At 50.7% G+C, this 26,971-nt stretch overlaps 2 protein-coding genes and 1 long non-coding RNA gene across 8 annotated transcripts in view; 1 reads left to right on the forward strand and 2 right to left on the reverse strand.

Annotated features, from left to right (window-relative positions):
* Nucleotides 1-7,759: 7,759 nt before the first annotated feature.
* Nucleotides 7,760-9,203, forward strand: LOC311600869. The gene is made up of 3 exons (XR_014780389.1): nt 7,760-8,762; nt 8,944-9,016; nt 9,080-9,203. It is a non-coding gene; the product is annotated as an uncharacterized lncRNA (long non-coding RNA).
* A 10-nt stretch (nt 9,204-9,213) lies between these two features.
* MIIP (migration and invasion inhibitory protein) lies at nt 9,214-17,618 on the reverse strand. Of its 3 annotated transcripts, none has more exons than XM_084787981.1 (10): nt 17,477-17,618; nt 15,137-15,337; nt 14,519-14,884; nt 14,071-14,155; nt 11,471-11,579; nt 11,335-11,387; nt 10,847-10,976; nt 10,635-10,731; nt 9,777-9,911; nt 9,214-9,541 (listed from the first exon to the last, which is right to left on the reverse strand). In XM_084787981.1, the coding sequence occupies exons 2-10, from the start codon at nt 15,257-15,259 to the stop codon at nt 9,470-9,472; spliced, it is 1,170 nt and encodes a 389-aa protein (XP_084644107.1). In that variant the 5' UTR covers nt 15,260-15,337; nt 17,477-17,618; the 3' UTR covers nt 9,214-9,469. The 3 variants fall into 3 exon arrangements, with proteins under 3 accessions (XP_084644107.1, XP_084644105.1, XP_084644106.1); XM_084787979.1 differs by having other exon boundaries at nt 17,420-17,618; XM_084787980.1 differs by having other exon boundaries at nt 17,196-17,618.
* Nucleotides 17,619-21,082: 3,464 nt separating this feature from the next.
* The window catches only part of MFN2 (mitofusin 2), a 34,196-nt gene continuing 28,307 nt past the window's right edge, over nt 21,083-26,971 (reverse strand). For all 4 annotated transcript variants that reach the window (XM_084786723.1, XM_084786726.1, XM_084786724.1 and 1 more), the window contains 3 exons: nt 25,552-25,748; nt 24,346-24,480; nt 21,083-22,873 (listed from right to left, as the gene is read on the reverse strand). In XM_084786723.1, coding sequence (XP_084642849.1) covers nt 22,804-22,873; nt 24,346-24,480; nt 25,552-25,748 — 402 coding nt within the window. In that variant the 3' untranslated portion in view covers nt 21,083-22,803. The remainder of the gene's footprint in view (nt 22,874-24,345; nt 24,481-25,551; nt 25,749-26,971) is intronic.

Consider the following 26,971-nt stretch of genomic DNA (forward strand, 5'->3'; position numbering starts at 1 on the left):
CTTGAGGCTAGTGGTTTGATCACAAGCCACGGCTCTGTCAAAACCACATGAGAGAGATCGAAAACAGCCCTTCGCAGTCAAAATGAAAAGTGAGACCAAGAGAAACGGAGTTCGAGGCCTCGGCTACGGAGAAGCCCAACGGCGGCTTCTGTGAAAGACATGCAGTCCCAAGGCTGTTAAATGACTCAGTCTTGGGGCCCGTGGTGATGAAGGTGGTATGCCTCCTGAAACACGTGTGTGCATGCACGCTTGTGGACGCGTGTGTGTTGGGGCATGTGTGGCTACAGGAACACAAGGCAGGGAGTGCATGTAAGTGCAAAAAAACCCCCCACAGCTCTCATCCTCATGGGAATTAGAGATAGCTTCTTCTGGAGCCATTTTGAGTGACCACAGCCTGGGAATACAGATTTGAGTTGTTGAAATTCCGCGTTCCAATGTGCCAGCAGTTTCAGGAAGTCTTTTCTAGTTTTACAGACCAAAGGGAGTCATAATTCAAGGCAAGTTTAAAAATACATTGGTAAATATATTAGAGGAAGGTACAGTGAAATGGGGGAGAAACTTTTTTATATGACCAAGATAACTATTTAAGCTGTTGGGTTGGTGGGAGCTAATAGTCTAAGTTAATAGATGCTAAAAGGCTTTTTAGCTATTAGATGTGTTAGTGTGGGGTTGGGGGAAGGCGTACGGAACGGCTGGCTGTTCTGGAGGGCCGAGATAAAGTAACTAGGCTTTGGACCTGCACCACTTCCAAGCTCTCCGCAGAACAGCAGTTGTAATGACTAAGTCTCTGCAGACACAGCCTCCTTTTCAATGCCACGATCTGTGGCTCCTGTCACTCAAGCAGACATCCGTGGTTGGAGATGAGCCCTCCCTAACACAGGGCCGTCTTGTCTCAAGACACCTGCAATGTACCCAGGAAGACTCTTCCACACAGGGTCACATTGAGGTCCCAGGTGGACGTATGTTTCAGGAGCCACTATCGAACCTCCTTCATGGGCTCAGAATGGGGTACACTCTCCCTGTGCCAATGACCATTGAGCCTTTGAGGGGGAGAGGCTGGGGACAGTCCATACTTAGAGACCCCACCCTCAGCAGTCCCAGCCCAGCAGAGCAGGAAGACCTGGTGAGCCCACATAGCCTGGGTCAGGAGACGGTGGAGGAAAAAACAAACAAACAAACAAACAAAACAAAAAAAAACAACTTGGTGACCCAAAAGCTGACAGGAGTCCATATGGCCAGGCAGAGACCTTAAGCTCCGGCGTCTCACCAATTGCATCACACCATCCTCCAAATATCCCATGCAGGTAGCGCTGGACCCCAGTGGACAGGTAAGGAAACAGACTCAGGCTCAGAGTATCCCAGAGTAGGAGAGGATGCTGAGCCCCAGGCAGTGCCCTCCCACCCACAGCTAGCACTGAGCCCATGAGAGTAGGAGGCTGGTACCCTGCTGTCTCTCCCTCTGTGGAGGGGTTGTGACGTGCTGCTGACAATACTGATGGCGCAGAGACCCACTCATAGACACAGGAAGAAAATGACTTATCAGAGGAGAGAAACAGACGAGCTTGGAATTGTGCCACGGATAGGCTATAGTCCTGCTGTTCCACAGGACGAAAGAGATTGGACCCGTGGGTCTTTATTATGAGTCATTTGCATAGAGTGCACATGCATCCGTGCAAGCTCTGAGTCCTGACTCTTAGCCAACTGTAGGAAGGCTTCCAAACCTGCAGGCCACTAGCGTTTGAGATGCCAGAAGAACTAAAATTGGATTTCAGGGTTACCGGGGCAAAAGTTAAGAAATAGGCCTACAAGGCCAGGCGGTGGTGATACATGCCTTTAATCCCAGTACTTGGGAGGCAGAGGCAGGCGGATCGCTGTGAGTTCGAGGCCATCCAGGACAGCCAAAGTTACACAGAGAAACTCTGTCTTGAACAACAACAACAACAAAAGAAAAAAAAGAAAGAAAGAAAGACAGACAGGGGGCTGGAGAGATGGCTCAGAGGTTAAGAGCACTGTCTGCTCTTCCAAAGGTCCTGAGTTCAATTCCCAGCAACCACATGGTGGCTCACAACCATCTGTAATCAGATCTGGTGCCCTCTTCTGGCCTGCAGGCATATATGGAAGCATAGTACTGGGTAAATAATAAATAAATAAAATATTAAAAAAAAAAAAAAAAAAGAAGAAAAGAAAGACAGAGGCCTATAGGAGGTGATCTGGCCAGCTGCAGGGAGGAACCAGCCTTCTCACCCACCAGAGATACCAGTGGCTAGAGATCTAGTTTTATGGCCACATTCCTTCCTGCCCACCAGAGATAGGGTTAATAAGGAACAAGACACTTCCCTGCAGCGAACAAAGAGAACAAAGAAAGCTAAGCCATGGACGGGCTTGGCACCTTTCCCCGTAGCCTGTCACCTTCAGACATTTATTTGGTTTCCTTATGTTACTCAACCAATAGACACTTGGCAGGCTGGAACTCCCCTGCTTTGAGGCTCAGGGAGGGATAGGAGCCTATAATTTTACCCTCAGCTCAGAGATGGTGCTCTTTCTGGATGCCACTGTGTTGGTGACTGTCAGATCCCACTCAAGTTGAAAAAAATTAAAGGTCCTCCTGTACATTGCATTGGTATGGAGTCCTAGTCTTTTTTGGGGGGTTCTTGCGATCTGGGCACAGCACCTCTCCTTGCTGGCCTAGTCCCTATTCACCTTCCTCAGCAGGAAGGACCCCATAGACACCAGATCTTAGATCTGGAAGATTCTTCAGGCCACCCCAGGCTGAGATTTGATGTGTCCCCAGTCCTGGCCAGACTCCTCAACATGGGAGCAGGTGCCCATCCCAAAGGCAGAGTCTGGGAAATCCAGGTGGTTTCAGTTGTCTCGGGGGAGGAGGAACCTGTTCACCTTGACCATTAGAACCAGACCAGGTGGGGCCTAAAGATAGTCTGTGGCAAGGAAGGGCTCAGATTTGTGCCAGCCATGGGAATGTTTACCTGACTGCCAGCCAGAAGAGCTCATGTTCAATTCTTGGCTGGCTCACCAAATGCTTTACAGGAGTTATTGGGGTCAAAGCTTGGGCCCTGGCAGCCCTAATAAGTCAGAGCCAGCCACCTTTCCTCAATTTTCAATTTTTTAAAAATATATTTATTTATGTCTATATGAGCACTCTGTTGCATGTGTGCCTGCAGGACAGAAGAGGACATCAGATCACATTATAGATGGTTGTGAGCCACCATGTGGTTGCTGGGAGTTTAACTCAGGACCTTCAGAAGGGCAGGCAGTGCTCTAAACCACTGAGCCATCTCTCCAGCCCTTTTTTGTTTGTTTGCTTGCTATGAGACATTTTTTTTCTCTGTATAGCCCTGGCTGTCCTGGAACTCGTTCTGTAGACCAGGCTGGTCTTGAACTCACAGAGATCCACCTGCCTCTGTCTCCCAAGTGCTGGGATTAAAGGCGTGCCCCACCACCGCCCAGCTTCAAAAGTCAACTTTAAAACACAGTGAAAAAAAGAAAAAAAAAAAAAAAGAAATTTATTCAATGTGGCCCCAACATCCTGCTCCCTCTCTACCAAGTCCATCCTCTGGGCCCTGACCTCCAGTTTGCATTTAAAGGAGGAGAGGTGTGCAGGCTAAGCAGCCCTGCTAAAGGTGTGGCCCCTCCCATCACTTCTCTCTCCCTCTCTCTGTGTCTCTGTCTCTTTCTTTTTTGAGTCCAGGTTTCCCTTTGTAGCCCTGGCTATCCTAGAACTAGCTCTGTAGACCAGGCTGGCCTTGAACTCAGTGCTCTAACCCTGCCTTTGCTTTCCAGTGCTGGGTTTAAAGCTGTGTGCTATCACAACCAGCTCAACTGGCCAATCATTTCAGATGCAGACTCTCCAGCAAGGTGGCCTGACATGCCAGAAGTGTGGGACATCACTTTGTGCTCCAGGAATGGCAGCCTTTCTCCTCCCCTCCACCCCCAGCACAAGATTCCTAGGGCAATTCCAGTTTCTTGGGATTCTCGCTTCAATGGTTTGACAGCCAAAGAATAGCTTGGTTCCTGCCAGGCTGGCAGCATTCCACCCAAACCACCACAGAAACCCTGTTACTGTGGACCCAACCTCAGGCCACACTCACTGGCCACATCGGTCTGGATTTCCCCTTTCAGTTTCCTGTGTACCTCAGCCATCCTAGACAGCCACCCTAGGCAGCCACCCTCAGCCCTCGGGTGCTGGCCATAGGGAAAGCCCTGGTCAGCCACAAGCCCTCTTCCTCTCTATGGACAGAGCTCTAAGACCAAAAATGGTAAGAAGATCCATCCCCTATGTATTCCCAGGCAAGTAAAGGCAAGAAGCCCCAGGGAACGCAGAACAAGAGTGAATTTAATGCCTCATCCTTTTGGGGGTGTTTTTGATGCTACAACAGGCTACAGCAGAGGTCAGAAAGAGCTGAGGATTGTTTGGTGTCTCCCAGGTGCAAACATCCCCTATTTATGATGGTCCAACTTACAACCTTCCATGCGACTATAATGTTTTTACAGGAAGCCAGAAGTCAGCCACACCTTGATCATACCTTGATGCTTTCCACGGGTTGGTGCTGCACGGCCCACGGCCAGATCCTCCTTCTTTTTTCTTTTCTTTTTCTTTTTTGGTTTTTTGAGACAGGGTTTCTCTGTGTAGCCTTGGCTGTCCTGGACTCGTTTTTGTAGTCCAGGCTGGCCTCGAACTCACAGCAATCTACCTGCCTCTGCCTCCCGAATGCTGGGATTAAAGGCATGCGCCATCACGTCCAGCCTTTTCTCTTTTTCTTTTCTTTCTTTCTTTCTTCTTTAATTTTTATTTTATTATTAATTTTTTGAGACAGGGTTTCTCTCTGTAGCCCTGGCTGTCCTGGAACTTGCTCTATATACCAGGCTGGCCTTGATCTCAAGAGATCCTGCTACCTCTGCAACACCGTGTCCAGATTCAGTTCCTCTTTCTTGATGCTGGATGGAGACCCCCAGTTCAGGTCCCCGCCACAAGATCATGAGGACAAACCCTCTAGCCACTACAGGGGGTAAAGTCTGCGGCAGCCTGTGTGGCCGTGGCCACTGACAGGTCAAGTGAACTACAGCTCATCAGGTGGTGGCTCTGCCAAGTTGTCCCTGTCACCTCTCACTGCATTGTCGTATGTTTACGGAAGATTAAAACCTGCTCAGGAGATCACACAATCTACCCAAGGTCACGATGTTGAGAGGGGGTGTTTCTGAAGCCACACACTCTGCTCTCCCCATTTGGGCTGAAATGCTCAGAGCAGGAGGACCTTGGGTTAGGGCCAAAATGTGAGTTTCCAGAATATCAGAGTATCACAGAACACTTGCCTTAGATGAAGTAAATAATGTTCCAATTCATGCTACATACACATGCAGAAGAGACAGGAAAGACAAATAAATAAGCAAACAACAAATACAAAAAACCAGAAGGAATCTGGTGAAATGGCACACACCTGTAATCCCAGCCCTGGAGAGGTAGAGGCAGGAGGGTCAGGACTTCAAGGCCAATGCTGGCTTCATTAAAATAAAAAATAAAAAAATGAGTGGGTAAACAAAATAGCCGCACAACGGAATATTATTCAACCTTCAAAAATGAAATAAATTCTAAAGGAAAAGAGAAAAGTGTTCTGTAGCGTTATTATTACCTAGTCTACTGCCCATGATGTATACTTAGTAAACTTGTTTTCTTCCAATAAATAAATAAATAAGGAAATTCTGACGCATTACACTATGGGTGAAACTTAAAGACATTCTATACTGTGAAATAAGCCAGGCAATGAAGGCTAGACCTTGCTTGATTCCAGTTACGTAACGTTCCTAGACTAGTTAAATCCACAGACACAGGAAGAATGATGGCACCAGCGTGGTGGCACATGGCTTTAAGCCCAGCACTTGGGAGGCAGAGGCAGGTGAATCGCTGAGTTCAAGGCCAGCCTGGTCTACACAGCGAGTTCCAGGACAGCCAAGGCTATACAGAGAAACCCTGTCTTGAAAAATAAAAAACAAACTGAACTAAACTAAATAACCTGTCCACAAGTGTAAGTAAGTAATCACGCATCTCCTACTATGGAAACTAATAATGAGAAGACGTACTATGTATGACATTTTTAGAGGTGGCTCAGCAGTTAAGAGCACTGTCTGCTCTTCCAGAGATCCTGAGTTCAACTCCCAGCAACCACATGGTGGCTCACAGCCATCTATACTGAGATCTGGCGCCCTCTTCTGGTGGGCAGGCAGAATACTGTATACGTAATAAATAAATCAATAAATCCTTAAGATTCATTTACTTTTATTTCATGACTACGACGAGTGTTCTGCCTGTATGAATGTGCACAGAGAACATGGGCCAGAAGAGGGCGCCAGACTCCCCAGAACTAGAATTGTGAATGGTTGCTGGGGGAACAGAACCCCAGCTCTCCCAGAACCGCAGGCGCTCTTAACCACTGAACCATCTTCTCTCCAACCCCAAATGAGGAAAATTTGTTTCTTAAGTAAAGATACAACATTGCACGCAAATAAATAAATAGGAAAAATTAAAAATGTAACAAGATAAGCCTTTACACTAAACCAGAGATTTGGGGCGCTGGCTTGCTCGTGCAGTGTGACCTGACTTACCCTAACACAAGGAGCATGGAAAAGAGGGAAAGCAGGAGCCGCAGGACGATACAACCCGCTAAGCCAAGAAACTTTAAATTAAAAAAAAATAAATAAATAAAGCAAATGCTTAGGGCTAGAGAGATGGCTCAGTGGTTAAGAGCACTAATTGCTCTTCCAGAGGACCCGGGTTCAAGTCCCTGCACCCATATGGCAGCTTACAACTGGCTGTAACTACAGGAGCTGACACCCTCACACAGACATGCATGTAGGCTAAACACCAATGCACATAAAAGTAAGTAAATTATTTTTTGAAAAGACAGAACCTAGCAGGATGTGGTGGCGCACGCCTTTAACCCCAGCACTCAGGAGGCAGAAGCAGGCAGATCACTGTGAGTTTGAGGCCAGCCTGGACTACAAAGCGAGTCCAGGACAGCTAACACAGAGAAACCCTGTCTTGAAAAAAAAAAAAAAGACAGAACCTTAAAAGAACAAAAGACAAAAGTCCAGACTCTAAGTCTTGAGTATTATTATGACTCTGGACTCCGAAGCCAACCTGGTAAGGTCCAGGCCACCTTGATCTAAAAACAAAAACTAACAACAACAAAAACAAACAAACAAACAAAAAACCAAAACAACTAAAACAAAACACACAAGAAAGCAAGGACCTCTGAATGGTTCAAGTTCCCATTTGCTCTGTTTTGATCTATGAATCTGGCATTTAAGAAAAAAAGCAATCTTCTTTTTCTTTCTTTCTTTCTTTTTTTTTTTTTTAATGAACAGGTGTTTGGCCTGCATGTACACCTGTGCACCATGTGCATGCCTGGTGCCCATGAAGGCCAGAAGAGGCCATCAGACTTCCTGGAAATGAAGTTACAAAAGGTTGTGAGCCACCCTGTGAGTGCTGGGACTTGAACCCGGGACCTCTGGAAGAGCACCCAGCACAAACTGCTGAGCCATCTCTCCAGCCTGAGACTGGAACTGAAAAGGGAAAATTACTTATGCGTGTGTGCACACATGTGCACAAGTGTCTACAGAAGCTGGGGGGGGGGGGGCTCAGGTGCTCGGCAGCTGGAGTTACGGGCATCTGTGTGCCACCCAATGGGCGACCCAAATGCCAGCCCTCTGATGGAGCAGTGTCTTTATTATTTTTCCACTGCTCTGATAAAACACTGAGACCAAGGCAATTTACAGAGGGAAGGTTTTATTTGGGGCTTATGGTTCCAGAGGGTAGGAGCCCATAATGATGGAGACAGTGTGGTGAGGTGACAGGGTGGCAGGGTGGCACTGGAACTAGGACATTCTTAATGCAAGGCCACACCCCCTTAGAGACCAAGCACCCACATGCCAGAGACTACAGGGGACCTTCACAGCTGATGCGTGCTCTTGACTGCTGAGCCGTCTCTCACCCACCAAAGCGGAAGTTTAGCATCACGCAGCCTACAGCATACAGGGCGCAGGAGAAACAGGATCCCACTCCCTAACACTCGCCAAATCTGTTTCTGACGTGATGCTCGGCTGTCAGTCTCCCAATTTATCTTTCCTAGGGTTGTGGGTCACCCAGTTTCTAGAAATGGGCCCAGAAGTGAGCATGTAGCTACCAGCGACCTCAAGAGGACCCTCCCATTGAGATCAAGGACAGAGAGCTCACTCAGTGAGAGGCGCCCTTCAGTGAGTCCCTTGCTGAGGCACCTGTAAGTGTGTACAGATACAGGTGCAAAGAAAGTCAGACGACCACATCCGGTGCTGGTCTACACTTTCCACCTTGAGGTAGGAGGTTTCTTCGTTGTTTTTCCAACATGTCTGCCAGACCAAACTGGCCCATGATCCTTAGCGATCCCTCCATCTCCCATCTCTCATCTCCGCACAGAATTATGAACACGCACTATGCATCTGGCTTTTATGTGGGCCCTAGGTATTTGAACTCAGGTCCTGAAACTTCCATAGCAAGGACTCTTATCCACTGAGCTAGCTCCCTAGGCCTGAGAGACTTTAGCACTGACCTTGGCTCTAGCCTGCCTTGGGGACTCACGGCCCCATCGGTCTGGTAGACAGCCATCTGTCTAGATCTGAGAGCTACAGAAAAAGCTAGAATCCAGAGCAGGGCCCAGTACATGCCCATAACCCTAATACTTGGGAGATGGAGGCAGAAGGATAAGAAGTTCAAGGTCAGGCCGGGCGTGGTGGCGCACGCCTTTAATCCCAGCACTCGGGAGGCAGAGGCAGGCGGATCGCTGTGAGTTCGAGGCCAGCCTGGTCTACAAAGCGAGTCTAGGACAGCCAAGGCTACACAGAGAAACCTTGTCTCAAAAAACCAAAAAAAAAAAAAAAAAAAAAAAGAAGTTCAAGGTCATCCTTTGCTACATTATGAGTTCCAGGCCAGCCTGGGCTATGTGAGACCCCAATGCTAAACACAGACAAGGCACACTCCCAGGGATGCTAAACACAGACAAGGCACACTCCAGGGATGCTAAACACAGACAAGGCACACTCCCAGGGATGGGTGTGCTCCTCCGGGTAGCCAGTGTCTCCGTTAGGCAAAGTGAGCCCAGCTGAGACCAGGACACCTGGACATCGAGGGGACCATCAGGAAAGACAGGCTTCCGTTGGGACAGGAAGTGTAGGGCCCTGAGCTTTATTCACACACACAGCTCTTCCTCCCCTCTACCCTAGAGTCCCTACTTTCTAGACCCCCGGGGAGGTAGATGGGCCAGACCTGGGACCCTCTCATCTGCCCGATCCAGGAGAGACAGCAGAGCCACTTGGCATCTTGTCAGGTTTCAGCCTCATCTTGAGGGCTTCCAGCTCTCAGGGGCGACATCCTCAGGGGAGGCTGAGGGCGCTGGCAGAATACTGTCCCTTCGTGGCAGGCAATCTAGTGGGATGGACTGGGCTGGAGAACCTGAGGCTCTGACCAGATCGGTGGTGGGACCTGTGCTGGCAAGGCCTGCAAGGTAAATGGGGAGGTGTTGGGGAGCTGCTAGGGGACAGATGAATGGGAACATATTAGGGGCCACTAGGGGATAAATGGCACCACCCTCAGCCCCTCCTGCACCTGCCAGTGGGGGCCACCTTCGAGGTTAGACTGAAGCAGGTGCCCAGTAGTGTCCAAGTTGGAGCGCTCCCCATCTTGATGGGACCTACCCCACCTGGATACCTTCCCACCGCAGGCTGGACCCTACCAGGAGGGGTGGGCTGGTGGAGGACAGACGCCGGCGCTGCGATCCACAGGAGACAGAAGACCAGAGGTCCAGGCTCTTGGGGACAGATCTTTTCTCAGACTTTGGAGGGAGGATGTCCCAGCCCAGCAGACAGTGCTGTGAAGAGCAAAGGTCAAAGGCATCTGCCAGTCACACCTTTGAAAAAAAAAAAAACCCTGAGCGGCCATAATGTCTTCCCTTGGGGAGGAAGGGGGCAGTTCCATCTACCCGCTGGTTACCCTAGGCACCCCAATCTCTGTCCCTGTTGACCTGGCCACCCCAACACTCCCCAAGATAGGAGAGGATTTGGTTATTAATGGAGTCCTTCCCACGCTGGACTTGGTCCTGAACACCCAAGTTGCATGACTTCACCAAGCCACTCTGGGGACCCTAATACTGAGGATGGCCCCTTTCTACCCACTTTATATGGGAGCCTCTTCTCTTCTCCCAACTACTCTGTCCTCCACCAGGCGTGAGCAGGACACCCTTTGACTCCCATCCTGACTAGGAAATGGGACACAGAAAGGTCTGAGTTCAAATCCAACCCTCCCACCAGCTCCGCTCTGCCTCTGTGGCCTGTGTAGGGCTAGGGTTAGACAGTGGCTGCCGTGGCTCTGGGGAACAGCCCTTCTAAGAGCTATGCATGTGGTGCCCAAGGCCTCAGTGAACAGGGCCCATGTAGATACCCATCGTAGATACCATGTTGGGGACAGGTGCCACATCTACACAGGTGAAGGCCAAAGCCTGCACCTGCCCTGGAGCAAGCTCTCTCCTCAAAGCTAGCTCAAGATCCTGGCCCCGTATACACTTGCCTTTTCCCTGTTAGAGCAGGCAGCTTACCCGAGGCAGAGCCAGAGTGTCAGATGCATCAAAGCTCTTCCGTCTATGAATTCGATATCGGTGTGGAGGGTCCAGGATGGATAGGGGGATGCTTACCCTGGGTAAGAGGGCAGAGCGCCAAAATCATCAGGGGCCACATTCTGCACCCCATCCTAGCTGAAACTACTCACTGGGGACCCCTGGAATCCCAATGCCCTTGATACTCCACTCACCTGACTTGCGCGGGCTCCTCCAGAGTCTCAGGGCCCCTCTGGTCCCGGGGTGTCCCACAAAGACGGCAAGGGGCACCCGGATCCACCGGCACAGGAAACAGGCGTCGGTTGACCCGGTAACAGTACACACCTGGGAGTCCCATGATACAGCACAGTCTCACTAAGCCAGGGGATTTGGTGCCAGGGCTGCAGCCTGTCCATAGTCATACAAGCTACACCATTCACTGAGGAGTCACTCTGACCCATTATTTTACACCCACTTTCCTCCCAAAGACTTAGGTCCACACCTAAGTTCAGGGAGGCATGTCCTCCAGGGGGAGAGCTAGACCTGGCCATTTGACAACTTCTGGACAGAGGTGGTTACAGAGCGCAGGACCGAAGCCAACCAAAGTCTCAGGCTAGGATGGGTCCCACACTGTTCAGAGACCAGGCTGCCCCACCTCCCCGAGTTCCCAGCTCAGAATGACCTGGTGCAAGTGTACACTCACATTCATGGTCCTCTTCCACACCACTGCTTTCCTGCAGGCCTGGGAACACAGCTCTGGGGGTGGAGAGAGAGATGAGCAGGGTGAGTGGTGGAGTCCCCCCAACCACCCTGGACATGCCCCATGCACCCCTGCTTACTCCGGGGAGCTGCAAACACAATCCTCTTTGTTGGTTTCTCGAAACCTCTGCAGGATAGAGAAGAAGGCCTCGGGTTTCCTGGTGACTGGAGAGCAACTGTCTAGAGACCCTGGGGTAAGCAAAGCACCAGTGGGTGAGTTGAGTCTAGACGGGCAGGGGCCCCACGTCGTTCCTAGGACACGTCACCCTCTGTGAGTAGCAGCTGTATTTTGAGTGTGAACCTGCCCTGCTGTAGTCAGCACACTCACACACTTATTTCACTTGAGAGACACTAACTATGTAGCCCTGGCTGCCCTGAAACTCGCTCTCTATAGACCAGACTGGCCTTGAACTCACAGCGACTGAACTCCCCCTGCCTCTTCAGGGCTGGGATTAAAGGTGTGTGCCTCCATGCCCTGCTCAGCTTGTTTTGTTTTGCTTTTCCACATAGGGTTTCTCTGTGTAGCCCCGGCCAGGCTGGCCTTGAACTCGGAGATCCATCTGCCTCTGCCTCCCTGAGTGCTGTGGTTCATTAATGGTTGCGTGCCACCACCACCTGGCACGTATTTTTGTTTTAGAGACAAGGTCTCATGTAGCCCAGGCTGGCCCCTGACTCAACACTTTCGCTACCGCCTCCCAGTGCAGAGATTATATGCATGCATCTGGCTTACAGTCCTGTTAGCTGGGGAAGAGCAGGAAGCTGGACAAGGTTCCCACTCTGAGGAGGCTGCATTCTGAAGGGATGACAGATTCAACACCGAGGGCTGGAGAGCTGGATCAGAGGTTAAGAGCACTGACTGCTCTTCCAGAGGTCCTGAGTTCAATTCCCAGCAACTACATCGTGGCTCACAACCATCTATAATGTGATCTGGTGCCCTCTTCTGGCCTCCAAGTGTATGTACGGGCAGAGCAGTATATACATAATAAATGAATAAATCTTGAAAGAAAGAAAGAAAGAAAGAAAGAAAGAAAGAAAGAAAGAAAGAAAGAAAGATTGATTGATTCTGGGAAGCTGGAGGCCAGAGCCAGGTAGCTGAGTGTCACAGGGCAGAGGTTCCAAGAGAAGTCTGACACAGTGACCAGATCAGAGACCAAGGAAGGCACAAAAACAAATCAAAGGAATACCCTGTAGGTGATGAAAACATGGGCAAAAACCCCGGGACAGGCAGGCTCTTGGCATGTGTGAGGAACAGTCAGGAGGGGAGCATGGCCAGGGCACAGTGAGGGGTGAGAGTGGAGAGACGAGGCTGGGAGTCTGAGATGATCAGGGGACAAAGAGTGTCAAAATCAGGTCGGCCATGTTTTTATAGGATTCGACCTCAAGGCTAAGAGGTGAAGGAAAGCGGGAGTTGGGGGTTACGGGGGGGGGTGGGGTGGGGGGGGTGGGGGGGGCAGGTTTGTGGGGAGGGCAGCTAGAGAGAAGTCATGGACTCTAGAAATATACTAAGGAAGTACTAGCGAATGTACTGTGGTCAGGACATGCAGTATGTGTTGATTTTTTGGTTTTGTTTTGTTGAGAGAGGGTCTCTCTATGTAGCCTTGGCTGTCCTGGACTCACTTTGTAGACCAGGCTGGCCTCGAACTCACAGAGATCCGCCTACCTCTGCCTCCCGAGCGCTGGGAATACAGGTGTGTGCCACCACGCCCAGCTCCAGGACATGCAATATGTAAAGGCAGGCAGAATCAAGGCTGGGCCCAAGAGCAGAGCCTGACTTACTAGGTCCACAAGGCTGCCATTTACAGAGACAGGAGGAAGAGGAGCTACACACAGGAAGGGGGGGGGGGAATAAAAACCAGGACCTTGGTTATGGATGTGCGACTAAGATACTTTTAAAAATTATATTTTATTATTTTGTGTGTGTTGTGTCTGAAAAATTATTTTTAAAGTGAGGTGAAGTGGCATACACCTTTAATCTTAGCACTCAGGAGGCAGAGACTAGGGGATCTCTGTGAGTTCCAGAAGCCTGTTCTATTTAGGGAGTTTCAGGACAGCCAGTGCTATGCAGAAAGACCCTGACTCAAAATAATAATAAAATAAAAACAAAAAACTAAGATGCTAAGGTGGGGCTGGGGTGGTGGCGCATGTGTTTAGGAGGCAGAAGCAGGTGGATCTGAATTCTGGACCAGCCTGGTCTATAGAGGGAGTTCCAGGGCAGGCAGGGCTATACAGAGAGACCCTGTCTAAACAAAGAAACAAACAGAAAACTGGCTGCTTTTACAGAGCTGCAGTCCCCAGCACCCACAAGGTGGCTCACAACCGTCTGTAACTCCAATTCCAGCCTCTGAGGCCCTCTTGTGGCCTCAACAGGCACCAGGCATGCACATCATGCTCGGACGTAAACACGGACATCCATGGTTAAAGCTAACAAGCAAAAGCTGAAATGGCAACATTTCTGCCCCATGTGTTCTAACACTCGGTTGACAGCACCGAGGCAGAAGAGGATGAAGGGAGGACAGGAGCCCCTGAGGAGGCAGGAGAGATGTAGAATGAATATGTTCCCGTTGGGGTTGGGCAGGGGCCCAGCCTCCACCAATGCTCAAATACAGGGCATTTGTAGATTCACCCAATCATCCACCTTCATCAGTGTCCAGACTGAGCTTAGTCTAACCCTACCCCTCACCTGCAGTCCAGTCAGAGTCCAGGTACGGCTGGGATCGCCAGCTGCTCTCAGACACCGCAGGCTCCTGGGAGAAGGTCACTTTGGGCTGAGGAAGTAGACAAGGAGGGCACGGGCTAGACCATCGGGCCTGGCCAGGAGGAGGTCCCATTTCAGGGGACCTTAAACTTAAGACGCCAGCCTAGGCTGGGGAACTCAAAAAAGGGAAGGGAAGTTTGGCTCCACTTGGGTTGTGGTTTTGAACAAGCTGGAGCACCAGCCTCAGTCTTTCTACCTGGCTCGCCTCCTTCTTCCCAAAGTGCTGACTAAGAACTAATAGCAGCTACTGGTCACGTCACACTGAACCCTCTGGAAGCTGCAACCCCTCCAGGAGAAGCTTTTCTAGGAAGAGTTTATCAGGGAAATGGAGGCTCAAGAAAGCTCCCTGTGATTTCTGGGAACTCTGGCTTACCTTAGACAGCCTGCTTGATTGTGACAGGACAGACCTTGGGGCCTGTGTCTTGTGAGGCCCCAGACCTTTTGGTCCTGTCAAATGCATTGGCCCCTTCAGACCTTCAGTGGCTAGCAAGGGTTCTGAGGGGGGCCACAGTCCATCCTGGGGTTCTAGGTGTTGGTACGTGGCAGATGGGAGAGAGTCCGCCCTGGAGTTAGCCTTGCTGTCCCAGGACATATCAAACATGTCATCTCGATGACTGTCCAGTGGGTCCCACGCATGTCTTCTCTCCTGTGAGCTGGGGGCCACTGAGGAAGTGGAAGAAGTCTCTTGGGACAGTGGCTTCTCTAAGTTGCCACTGCTGCTGCTACAGACCAGGTTTGACTGCAAGGAATAGGTCAGGTTACCCAAGCAGCAGGCTGGCCACTGCCCAGCTCCTCTGGCCTGCTCCGGACACATAGGTCTTTACCCTGCTGTGGCCTTGGGGTGTCCCAGGCCAGTCTTATCCTCGCCCTACTTTGCACTATCAGTGAAATGGGTGCATTGGATAAAGTTGGCCCTGGAGGCTTGACCATAGACACAGGAGACAGGTGGACTTTGCCTTTCCACCTGGCCATTACCAAGGTGGCCACCCACCTCTGACACTGCTCTGGCCACCGACCGACACATGGCATCATGGCCGGCCCACAGCTGCTTCAGCAGCTCCACACTGAGCAGCCGAAGCTGAAGAGGGTCTTGAGTCTCCGCCTTCTTGGGCATAGGTCACCCCTTCTCACAGCAAGGTCACTGGCTCTGGGTTGTCGTTTATTCACAGGAGGTGCCCAGGCTAGGTTCCACCTGACATCAAAACAGCAAGGACAAAAAGTGAGGGAGAGGACTCTGTCCAACAGGCCTGGATTCAAAGCATCACTGGGATCCTCTTTAGCTCTGCAGCCTCACCCCAGCTACTTAACCTCTCCGTGCCTCTGGTCCTCACCTGCTAGATAGGGTAGCATAGTGCTTACCCTACCAGGCTGTCAAGGGGTCCGACACTGGGCAGTGTGTGTTAAACCCTTAGTACATCACTCAATAAAAGTCCATCACACCGGGAGTGGTGGCGCACACCTTTAGTCCCATCACTCGGGAGGCAGAGGCAAGTGGATCGCTGTGAGTTTGAGGCCGGCCTGGTCTACAATGCGAGTCCAGGACAGCCAAGGCTACACAAAGAAACCCTGTCTCGAAAAACCAAAAAAATAAAAAATAAATAAAAAAATAAAAGTCCATCACTATCAACCCTGCCAAGGTGTGCTTCCTAGCCCTCCAAGAGACTAAGACTCCCACTGGACCTACCCTACGTAATCTGATTCCTGGGGCCTGTGAGATGGCGTAATGGCTAAAGGTGCTCGCTGCCAAGCTTAACAATCTGAGTTCAATTCTCAGGGCCCACATGGTAGAAGAAGAGAACTGACTCCCTCAGGTTGTCTTCTTAGCGTCATACATGTATCATGGCGTGTGCTCGCCCATGCCCACACACCAATAAGAAAATGGGGGCTGGAGAGAGGGCTCAGTGGTTAAGAGAGCCATGAGGTCTTGAGTTCAATTCCCAGCAACCACGTGGTGGCTCACAGCCATCTATAATGTGATCTGATGCCCTCTTCTGCAGATAAAGTACTCACCAACAGTAAATAAATTAATTAAAACAAATAAGAAAATGGTTTTTTGGTTTGTTTGGTTTTTTTTTTTTTTCAAGTTAATCTGATTCCTTTATCATACAGAAACGACTCCAGTGCTAAGTCAAAGCTTAGTAACTTGTGTTATCCGGTGTTAGCATTGGACCCAGGACCTGCAGCACCAAACCTCTTCTCTGTACGTGTACCGCAAGGTTGCACAGCTAGTAAGTTATCAAAAGCCTTCAATCCCAGCACTCGGGAGGCAGAGGCAGGTGGATCCCTGTGAGTTTGAGGCCAGCCTGGTCTACAAAGTGAGTCCAGGACAGCTAAGGCTACACACAGAGAAACCCTGTCTCGAAAAACAAAAACAAACAAAACAACAACAAAAAAGTAAGTAAGTATCAAAAGTAGGTTCCTGGGCTGGAGAGATGGCTCAGAGGTTAAGAGCACTCTCTGCTCTTCCAGAGGTCCTGAGTTCAATTCCCAGCACCCACATGGTGGCTCACAACCATCTATGATGAGATCTGGTGCCCTCTTCAGATGTGCAGGCAGAACACTGTATACATAATTAAAAAATCTTTTTTAAAAAGTAGGTCCCTTGTTGCTGGTCAATGGCTATTTCCCCTGACATTCAAACATCTCCCTCCTGTTAGGAGAAGCCCCCTCCTCAAGGTTGCTCTTCCCAGTGCAGGGGTAAATCAGAAGCCATGCGGGGGGGCGGGGGGGGGAGATGTCAGTGATGCGGCTGCCTTTGGGTCATACAAGTTGCCAAAATAACTCCAGTACATTCATTAGTTCACGCAGCCGCATTTGAGTGGAATCATTTCTCTGCTCTATTGGCTGTGCTCTGGGTCAAATAGACCTTTGTTGAAATAAGACTCCAGATTAAGGGTCTGCACTTAGGAAAGCCTGGCCCTGACAGAGTTGGTAAGCTCCTGGGAAACCTCCTCCTTCTCCAGCCAGCTTTGGTCCCGCATAAGTTCAGCTTAGGGACACTTCTTTTGCTTCTGGAAGAGATGTCTGCAATACAGAGTGGCGCTCCCCACCTCTCTTACAACCCCAGGCTTGGACTCCTCCACCAGCACCAGACCCCGCCTGCCCTTTCCCAGCCTTGTCGTCCCACATGGCCCCGGGGGCTTGGGTCTCGGTGCACGTCGCCGGCGGCGAGCAGGGCAGACCGCAGGCTCTCACTCACGCGCACCCACACAGGGTGCACACCGGGTCTGGGCGCTTGGCCCTTCTCTACCCGTCTAGCCGGACGTAGGCACACCTCTCTGGTCCCAAGACCAGTGGCCTCCTTGGAGGAAGAGTCTTGATCGCTCTCCACCCGGACGCCGAGGTTCCCAGCAGTCCGGAGTTCCGCCTCTTCTGCCCCTTTGTAACGCAGACGCGGGGCCTCCGCCGCTGTCCTGATTGGCCAATTGGAAGAGCCAGGACTTCAGACAAACGTTTATTTCGCATCCGGAAGCGGCAGTTTCAATTTGGGGGTGGGACTTAGTGGGGCCTCACTACCGATTGGTTAACTGATAATGCCAAGTCTACCAACTCGAACTTTACATAATGGCGTGGCTACCAGGAGGACAGGTTCTGATTGGTCAGTGTGGCCCAGCTACGCAATTTCCTGATGTGAAGCTGCGAGTGGTTGAGCTTGGGTGGACCTATGCAAAGCGTCCCGGCTTTCAAGGTTTCTCTGTGTAGACTTGACTGTCTTGGACTTATTTTGTAGACCTGGCTGGCCTCAAACGCAGAGATCCGCCTGCCTCTGCCTCCTGAGTGCTGGGATTAAAGGCGTGCACCACCACGCCCGGCTCGCGCTCTCGCTCTCTCCCTCTCCCTCTCCCTCTCTCTCTTTTAAGAGAAAAATCGCGTTGGAGAGATGGCTCAGAGGTTAACAACACTGTCTGCTCTTCCAGAGATCCTGAGTTCGATTCCCAGCAACCACATAGTGGCTCACAACCATCTATAATGTGATCTAATGCCCTCTTCTGGAGAGGGAGAGAGAGGGAGAGAGAATCTCGATCTTACCTACCTAGCCTAGGCTTGCTTCAAACTAGGGGCTCCTGGTTTTGGGGGGTGGGGTGGATTTACAGACGTGCCCTATTAGCCCTGCTTTCTATAACATTTCAAGTCTTTGTAAAGTGCATATTTTGTGCCAGAGATACTTGGAGGCAAAGAGATCAGGAGGAGGGGAAGAGAGGCAGAAGAGATGGCAGGAGGCAAGGAAGAAGTCGCGTGAGCACGTGGCCATGAGGACAGATTGATGGAGCAGGAGCTGCCTGCGAGCCATCAGATTGGCAAGTGACAGGCATTGGCAAATGGTTGGCTTTTATGTGGGTTTTAAGGACAGTCGGACTAAAATAGCTCAGAATCAGCCCAGCATAGTACCTCCAGCTTAATAATAAATCAGAGTCTCTTGTATCTATTATTTTGGAAGCTAGTGGGGTTAAAGAAAACGCTGCCGCCATACTAATTTCTTGTGTTCATATATACAGAATGATTAATTCATTTTACAGACTTCACTCCCCAGGCTGTATTCAGGTGTTACCTAAGATCTCCTCCGACCACACCATCTTACCTTTCCACACCTTCCTTACACACTTATCTTCTGACCTCTTGACTTTTAAGGAATTGATTTTGGCTCTTATTCACAGACAAGCCCCATAAAGGCAGGCTTTTTTTTCCCCCTTTGCTTTTCGAGACAGGGTTTCTCTTGTAGTCCTGTCTGTCCTGGAGTCTTTTTTAGACCAGGCTGGCCTCAAACTCATGGAGACCCGCCTGCCTCTGCCTCCTGAGTGCTGGGATTAAAGGCGTGTGCCACCACCATCTGGCTCAGGCAGGAATTTTTGTCGGAGTAATGGGAATCAAACCTAGAGCCTCCTGTAGTGGGCAAGTCAATTGCAGAGATTCTTTCACCCTCAGAGACAGGGCCTTGACCTAGATTTGTAATTTACTACATCGTCAAATGTCCTTTTAGACCTCTGGTCTTCCTTAACTCACCTCCCAAGTGCCGCGAGTTACACACGAGCAGCACCACGCCTGGCTCGGAAGTCTGTAGTTATTATTTACTAGGGCAACTGCTTACATCTGTTGAAACTTTGTGTGTGCTTGTGGATCCTGCACGCTCTTCTGGCCTCTGCAGGCACTTGATACACACGATGTACAAGACATTCATGCAGGCGGAATCTCCATACACAAAATAAAAACAGCAGGATGTGGTAGGTGCAGGCCTTTAATCCTAGCACCCAGGAGGCAGAGGCAGGCCAATCTCTTGAGTTCAAGACTAGTCTGGTCTATATAGTGAGCTCTAGGCCAGCCAAGGGGTACATAATGAGACCCTACCTCAGAACAAAATAAAACCCTGCTTTTTATTTTTCTTTTTTTAAGTACAAGAGTCACTATGCAACAGTGTGGCTGGCCTGGACTTTGCTTTGCCTGTGAGAGGGGCTGGGTCTCGCTGGCACCCTGTCACTGGACAGTTAAAACCCCCATACCCTTGGTTCTCCTTGCTTTCCAGTGAGCTGATGAAGCAGGGCTGAAGCTGGCCGTGCCTGAGAATACCTAACTCAGAGTATGGTCTGAGGCAAGATCTAGAAGACCTTTCTTTGTGAGCCAACACCCAGTGAGACAGCAGCAGCAGCAGACTGCAAATGACAGAACCCCCCTCCACTTGGTAAACTTGTTTCACACACACATGTACTAGATCATGTGTTTCTAGTGGAGGGGAAAATAAAGGGCGTATTTGAAAGCCGATGGGCTTGGGGAAATTAAGACTTGAGTGCACAGGCCGGCTCTAGCCTTCCCGCCTCTCCCCTATCAGCCCAAGATGTTAGGATAGCGGCTAGTCTTCTTTCTCTGAACTTTAGTTTCCACAAAGGGGCTGAATTCTCAGCACACACACACACACTTGCATGTCTTAGAACTGGGTCCACCCACAGGTTTCCAGGAGCACTTGAGCTCCCCACAAAGTCCTGGACTGATAAAAGTGTGAACAGAATTGCTCTCCTCAAAGAGACCAGAACAGCCCTTCCAGAGCCTGCTCTAGCAGGGGACACACACACTCTGTCCTGTGGGATGACTGTTCTGTAACACATGCATATCCTGTCTTATGCACGGGTAAGGGGATCGGTTCAGGGTGAGGAAGGACAGAGGCACCTGTAGATAAGCAGAGGGGTCAGGGAGAGACAGCTGGATCTGAGGAACCACACGAGAACTTGGACCTCCACCCTGGATGGGCTCTGGATGCTTGGGGTGTGACATGTGCTGAAGGTCTTAAGAGGCAAGCGTGGGAGAGGAACAGGGTAGGAAGTGGCAACCCAGATCAACTGGGCAGCTGTGAATGGAGGAAGAAGACGTCAGGGTCTCGGATATTTAGACAGAAAGTGGCAGATCAGGAACAGTATGTGTGACTTTTTTTTTGTTTTTGTTTTTGTTTTTCGAGACAGGGTCTCTCTGTGTTAGCCTTGGCTGTCCCGGACTCACTTTGTAGACCAGGCTGGCCTCGAACTCACAGCAATCCACCTGCCTCTGCCTCCCGAGTGCTGGGATTAAAGGCGTGCGCCACCATGCCCGGCTCAGTATGTGTGATGTTTGTGGCCTGGGAATCTGAGAGGATACAGTCACCATCAGTTGAGCTTATTTCTGAGGCAGACAAGTTGGTGGGTAAGGGTAGAACCTCAGTTAAGAGGACACATGCAGAAAGCAAGGAGAAACCCACCAATGGCCTTTTCTACTCCCAAGGCCCTTCAACCAAGAAAGGTCACAGGCCAAGTTCTCAGAAGGCAAAGTGGGGAGACCTCTGACTCACTCGTGTTTTACACGGAAAGTAAATGTGTGCAGTTACAGAGAACTCTGTACAGAAGTCACTCGAGGCCCTAGGAGGCTGGCCATGTCCTTTCTTCTCAGACCTTCTTCCCTGCCAGGCAGAGAGCTCACACAGGGTCACAATGGGGCTTTATTTTAGTTTCCAATATGATCAGCAGAGATACAGGTAACTCAGGCAGATGCATCACCTTAAATATACCAGAAGCAAACTCACTGTGTCAGGCGCCATTTGTGGCCCAGCAAAGATCACACAACAGTTAGCAGCAAGAAACTAAAGTGCTCTGCTAAACGCCTCTCAGGTACTTGCTCTCCCTGGTGGTATAAATGGAACTTTTACTTAGTAAGCTCAAATTTTCATTCATTACTCAGGGGCTACACTGAAAAAGAATTGGTGTTTATTCTGGGTTTTTTTCCCCCCAAAAAGGACATTCACTGGGATTATGTGACACTGGTTTGCCCTGACCTACCGAGGTGACCCACCTGTCCAGCCTGGCAATACACTCACAGCTTCTTTACATTCTTGGCCAAGACCATCACTGTCGCAGGAAACAGGGTAGACTGAGGGGCAGGCGAGCACATGTGCAGGAGAGGACATGGCCATGGGGCACCCAACCAGCAGGACAGTTTCCCCCAGGAAGGCCCTGGTGTGGGCTCCTGGGAAGGGCTGGAGCCCAATGGTTTCTCTCCCGGCCTCTCTACCTGTTCTAAAAAGGCAGCATCACCCTGAAACTGCTTTTCCCAGACACTCAACCACGGTGACCGGATCTTCCCGACTCTGACCATTAACAGCTTCAGCACACAAGGAGAAGGTCAAAGTCCCCACAAGGCTGAGCCCGCAGCAGGAGGCTTCAGGATCAGAGGCGGCGGCTGAAGGGTCACAGCTGTAGAAAAATGGCTGCCTGGCTTCTCATGTTGTTTTGTGGCCAGCCGCAGCCATTAGCAGAGGATACAGAAGAGGGAATGGTGGCCACAGGGAGCTTGCAGCAAGGTGGGGATGAGCTGGGGTTAATGACGTGAGCCTCCAGCCTTGTGAGCCCTCAGTCCTAGGTCTTCTCCAGGGACGCCTTCTTCAGCCATCCCAGGCCGCCCATCTTCCTCCGTGCTTCCTGCTACATCCTTAAATCACCTGTGGCAAACCCGCTCTCACTACTAAGCCAGGACTAACAGGCCAAGAGCTGAAGTAAGAATAAGGGCCTCAGTGGCAAGAAGGGAGAAAGTCCCACCTCATCACGATGCCACACACCAACAGCACCACCATGGCGGATTGCCCTAGTTCTCCTCCTGAGCCATCCCCCTCTGCTCTGGCTGGCAGAGGTCCCCAGCTTCCCATACGAGCTGCCTGAGTCTAAAGGCCAGGGCGTGCTGAGCCTGGCCACCAAGCACAACTGAAAGACTCTGCAAGTGGGAGAAAGTGCTAAAGCTGAGGGCCAAACACAAAATACAAGTCCTTCTGAGACAAACTTGGCCGTTCCAGAACTATCCTGAATTCTTCTGGGGAGTCCAGTCACCCCCAACATTGTCTCTCTCTGCAGCTGTGCTCGGGCTGGAGAAAGTGGGAGTGTCTGCCCAGTGCCTGTGAGGGCTCCCAACAGTCGTTCTGCAGGGTGCCATTTTCAGGAGACCTTATCCAATGCACATGATGAGCAGACACAGGCATGCAGGACTCCTTGGTGCCGAGCAGTCTTCCTGCAGGGTAGGGAGTGACTGGCGCTGAAGGGCTGAGAATGGTACGAGACAGTGGGTGCTTTCCTTCTCTCTGCAGTGGCCAAGGACTGGAGCTGATGGGAGGCGTGGGCCTGCCTCTTCTCAGTGCAGGTCCGCCCTGGCTGCCCACTATCTGCTGGGCTGCAGGTACTGGTGTGTGAACATGTTGAGTTCGCTGTCTAGCCAGCCAGCTTTATTCCTGCAAACACAAGATTGCTCTGTACAGATGGCTGCTGTGACAGGTCATACTAGCCTGTCTGACCCTTTATTTAATCCTTTTGTAGCACTTTCCCATTTTGCAGACGAGGAAAAGGAGGCCACAAGCTCATGGGACAGAGCCAGACTTTTTTTTAAAAAAGAGGTGTGTTGAGATAGGATCTTATTACATAGCCCAGGCTGGCCTGGAACTCACAGCCATCCTCCTGCTTCAGCTCCCCATGTGCTCAGATTACAGGAGTGAACTGGTTTTAGGTTTTTCTATTTGGGATCAACCCAGGGCAAGTCCCAATGCCTGGAAGCTAGCTTTCTTGATTGACAGGTAATGGGTTGGGGCTAGCTCAGCTGTCTTTGTGACTACAAGCAGCCCCAGTGGGTGAGCAGTCTGTTCTTGGTAATGGGCAGGAGTGAGGAGGGGCACATCTGCACAGCCCAGACAAAGGAGGGAAAGTCCACTGACCCATCCAGGCTAGAGCTGAAAGCCTCTGAGTACCTCTTCTCCAGCTCTGCCCCCGTGGGCCTCTGACATCAGAGGTGGGGACAGGAAGCCCAGGTCCCCACGAGCTGATGTTATCACAGCCTGAGCAGGCTGAGGACTCAGCAGACAGGGTACTTCTACCTTCAGCTGTGGCTGTCATGACATTACAGTATCATCTCATAGATGGAAGCCACAGGACACAGGCAAGCTGAGGGAGTACAGGGCCAGAACCCAGAATATGGCTCCTCTAACTGATCCTCCTCCCAGAAAACTTCTGAGTTCTACAGAGACCAGCAAGCCTGCTCCTGAGGAGACCTGGTGCTGTGCACCCCTGATCCTGGGCTCAGAGTGGACATGGGTAGCAAATCTCACACAGGGCAAGGAGAACCAAAGTGTGGGCCACCTGTACCCCAAGTTCCATCTGGCCACTTCCTGTGTAGCTCCAGACAAGGGACTCAGCTCCCACAGCTACCAACTTTCCCATTAGAAAGCAGAGCTAAGGTGGGCATGGTGGCACACACCTTTAATGCCAGCACTAAGGAAAGAACAGGTAGATGGATCTCAGTGGGTTTAAGAGTAGCCTCATTCACACCACAAGTTCTGGGCCAGCCAGGGCTACAAATAGATCCTGCCTCAAACAAAACAAAAACAAAAGAAGAAAGAAAGAAAAGAGCTGATGACTCACTCCTCCAGGGACAACAAAAACTGGCTGGGACAGCTGTGCCAAGTGCTAAGGCCCTGCACTTGAGAGGAAGGCAACCCGTGAGCTGCAGCACCACAGTACTGTCTTGGTCACTGCCCATCCTTGAGGAGCCACCGTACAGCAAGCCACTTCCAGCACTAGCACTGTCCCCCACAGAGCCTGGCAAACATTTCACAAGAGCTCTAAATCCCAAAAGAGCTCCTGATGTCTACACTGGAGACACCAGATGGTAGACAAGCCCCAACTGCCCCAGCTTGGCTACTAGGTCACTCACCTGAGCAATTTGGCTTTGCTCTGAAGTGAATCCAGAGCCTCGACTTTCTTGTTCATGGCAGCAATTTCCTGTTCCAGATTATCTCGGGTGATGTCAACTTGCTGGCACAGATGAGCAAATGTGCCTGACAATTCCCTGAGGGGACAGGGGTAGGATCAATTGGGCACATCAAGTTGTTTAGGCAGGGTCCTATTGGTGACTAATCCACCCAGCACAAGGGAGCAACTGAGCCCATCCCTTGTGCTCTAGCCTGCAGGCCTGCTTTTTGGGATCCTTTCCATCTCTGCTAAAACCACAACAGTTCCTCATGCTCACACCAAAGACACTGGGCATCACCACAGGAGGCACAGAAGTCCAGCGGTTAAACCTAACCTGGACATGAGAGGCAGGATCCTGACTCTGATGCTCATCAGCTAAGTGGCAAGGAAAGGAACTCATCTCCTCATCTCCAAGTCTCAGTGTCCTTGTGTGCACACGCATCTGTGTGTGTGTGTGTGTGTTGCTAGGGATTAACTCAGGCCTGGATGCACGGAAGGCAAGCTGTCTACCAACAGAGGTATTGAGAAAGTACATACCACTGAAACACCTAGCTCACAGCTACAGGAGTACAGGGGAAGCTAGTGCAGAGGGCCTGCCACGCCACAATTAGAGGACACTCAAACAGAACAAGCATGCTTATGCCTGCAATCCAGGACTCATGAGGCTGAAGCCAGAAGACTGGCCTGACAAAGACAGAGAGAGGCAGCGCAGAGCAGTACAACTACCTGCCTTCTCACTGTTCCAAGATAGAGATTTACTTAGCAACAGAGTCTCAGGCAGCCGGCTCCAAACTCCCTGTACAGCCAGAGGTGATCCTCCTGAGTCCTGGGATTACAGGTGTAAGACATAAATGCCTGGTCTACATGACAAGGGCATCAAGCCCAGGGCACCATGCGTGCTAGGCAAGCACTCTGCCAACTGAGCTACATTTCCAGTCCCAAAGCAACCTTTAAAATTTCCTTCATTTTCAGAGTATCTTCCCCTGTTGGAACAATGGAGGCTTGCCTGACCTCAGCCTTGGACCCCTCTGTCATCCCTGGACACAAAGCTGGCACTACCCTGCCAAAGTCCTGGGGCTTATGATGCTGGCTTCAGGCCAGGCTGAAAGGGAGGTGGAGAAGAGCCCACCTATTGGGGTGCCGTCCCTCAGGGCCCGGGGCCACTCACTGCTGGACTTGATGGCTGCAGTTAGAGCCAGTGTAACTGATAATGAGCTGCAGCTTTTCACTGGCATATTCCACAAACTGGCGCTTGAAAGCCCTCTCCTTGGCCTTGGTGGTCCAGGTCAGCCGCTCATAGACATACAGGAGGCCATAAAGTCCAAAGGAGAGGGCGATGAGTCTCCAGCCCACTGCCTTCCACACCTGTAAAGATGCATGGTCAATTTGGACCCCACGGAGGCTAAGAGGACAGGGACTACCCAGGACTCCATCTGGAAGTGAGGGAAACTAGGTGTTGGCCACAGGACATAACTTTGGGTTAGGACCACTATCCTGATCTAGGTGAGGGCTTTGTGTTTTGTTTTGTTTTTTAATGATGGGACAGAATGCAGGGCCTGGCACATGTTAGGCAAGCTCTTTCCTGCTGAGCTTCAGCCCCAACCTGAGAAACAGGCTTCTTAAAGAGAAACACAAATGATCCAAAGCAATAGCTTATTCTGATGGCAACAAGAAGCAGAATTCCCCATCACTCCTCACAGCTGTAGTCTAGTCACAGAATGGGGCTTGGAGCTCAGCATCAAAGCTTTCGTGTCATCCATCATCCTGGCTGTATGAACTTGGGCCAGTTTACTTCTAAATTTCTTCATTCACAAAGAAGGAATGTGGTGGGAGGTTAATGCACAGGCTGTTTAGCTACGTAAACAGATGTTAGTGAAGGGTCTGTCAAGGGCCAGTGCTGCAGACCATGCCTCTTCTAGGCCACTAGCTCAGTCTGGGGGAGGGGCCTTGGCTGATCCAGCTTGTACTACACACTGGGAAAGCAACTCCTGACAGTGCTTGGGACAGTCACCCTCTGCCACCACTCTGCCTCTCCATAGTCTACAAAAGAGCATGAGAGCTTGCCAACACCATCAGGGACCTCAGATGTGAGGGACTGTGGTGGAAAAGTATTGAGTCAGAACAAGGTGAGCCCCACAGAAACCAGAGGACAGCCTGCTGGCTTGGGTCATCGCCATCCAGAGGCAGGAGAGGGAAGGTCAAGGGGCCAGGTGGGCCTCCTCCCTTTTTTTGTTTTTTTTTTGTTTTGTTTTGTTTTGTTTTTTGTTTTTCGAGACAGGGTTTCTCTGTGTAGCCTTGGCTGTCCTAGACTCGCTTTATAATCCAGGCTGGCCTCGAACTCACAGCGATCCGCCTGCCTCTGCCTCCCGAGTGCTGGGATTAAAGGCGTGCGCCACCACGCCCGGCTGGGCCTCCTCCTTTTAGACCTTTAGTTGCTCCCTGTTCCCTATTTGCTGTGGAAGAAGAAGCCTCAGTGTCAGATGGGGAGGGTTCACACTAGCTCTGGATTTCTGCAAGCCATATCCAGAAAATGGGAAAACATCCTGTTAGCTGAGTGATGTCTTAGTGGAATGACTAACTGTATGTGA

The sequence above is a fragment of the Acomys minous genome (genome assembly GCF_964271855.1).
Source record: "Acomys minous genome assembly, chromosome: 6".
NCBI classification, from domain to species: Eukaryota; Metazoa; Chordata; class Mammalia; order Rodentia; family Muridae; genus Acomys; species Acomys minous.

Excerpts from the sequence above, each read along its gene's own strand:
- MIIP (XM_084787981.1), bottom strand. The coding sequence starts at position 15,259 with ATGCCCAAGAAGGCGGAGACTCAAGACCCTCTTCAGCTTCGGCTGCTC. Across the intron at positions 10,977-11,334 it reads TGTGGAAGAGGACCATGAAT|GTGTGTACTGTTACCGGGTC; the intron begins GTGAGTGTACAC and ends TGGGACTCCCAG. Across the intron at positions 9,542-9,776 it reads CCACCAGCCCACCCCTCCTG|GCCTTGCCAGCACAGGTCCC; the intron begins GTAGGGTCCAGC and ends TTTACCTTGCAG.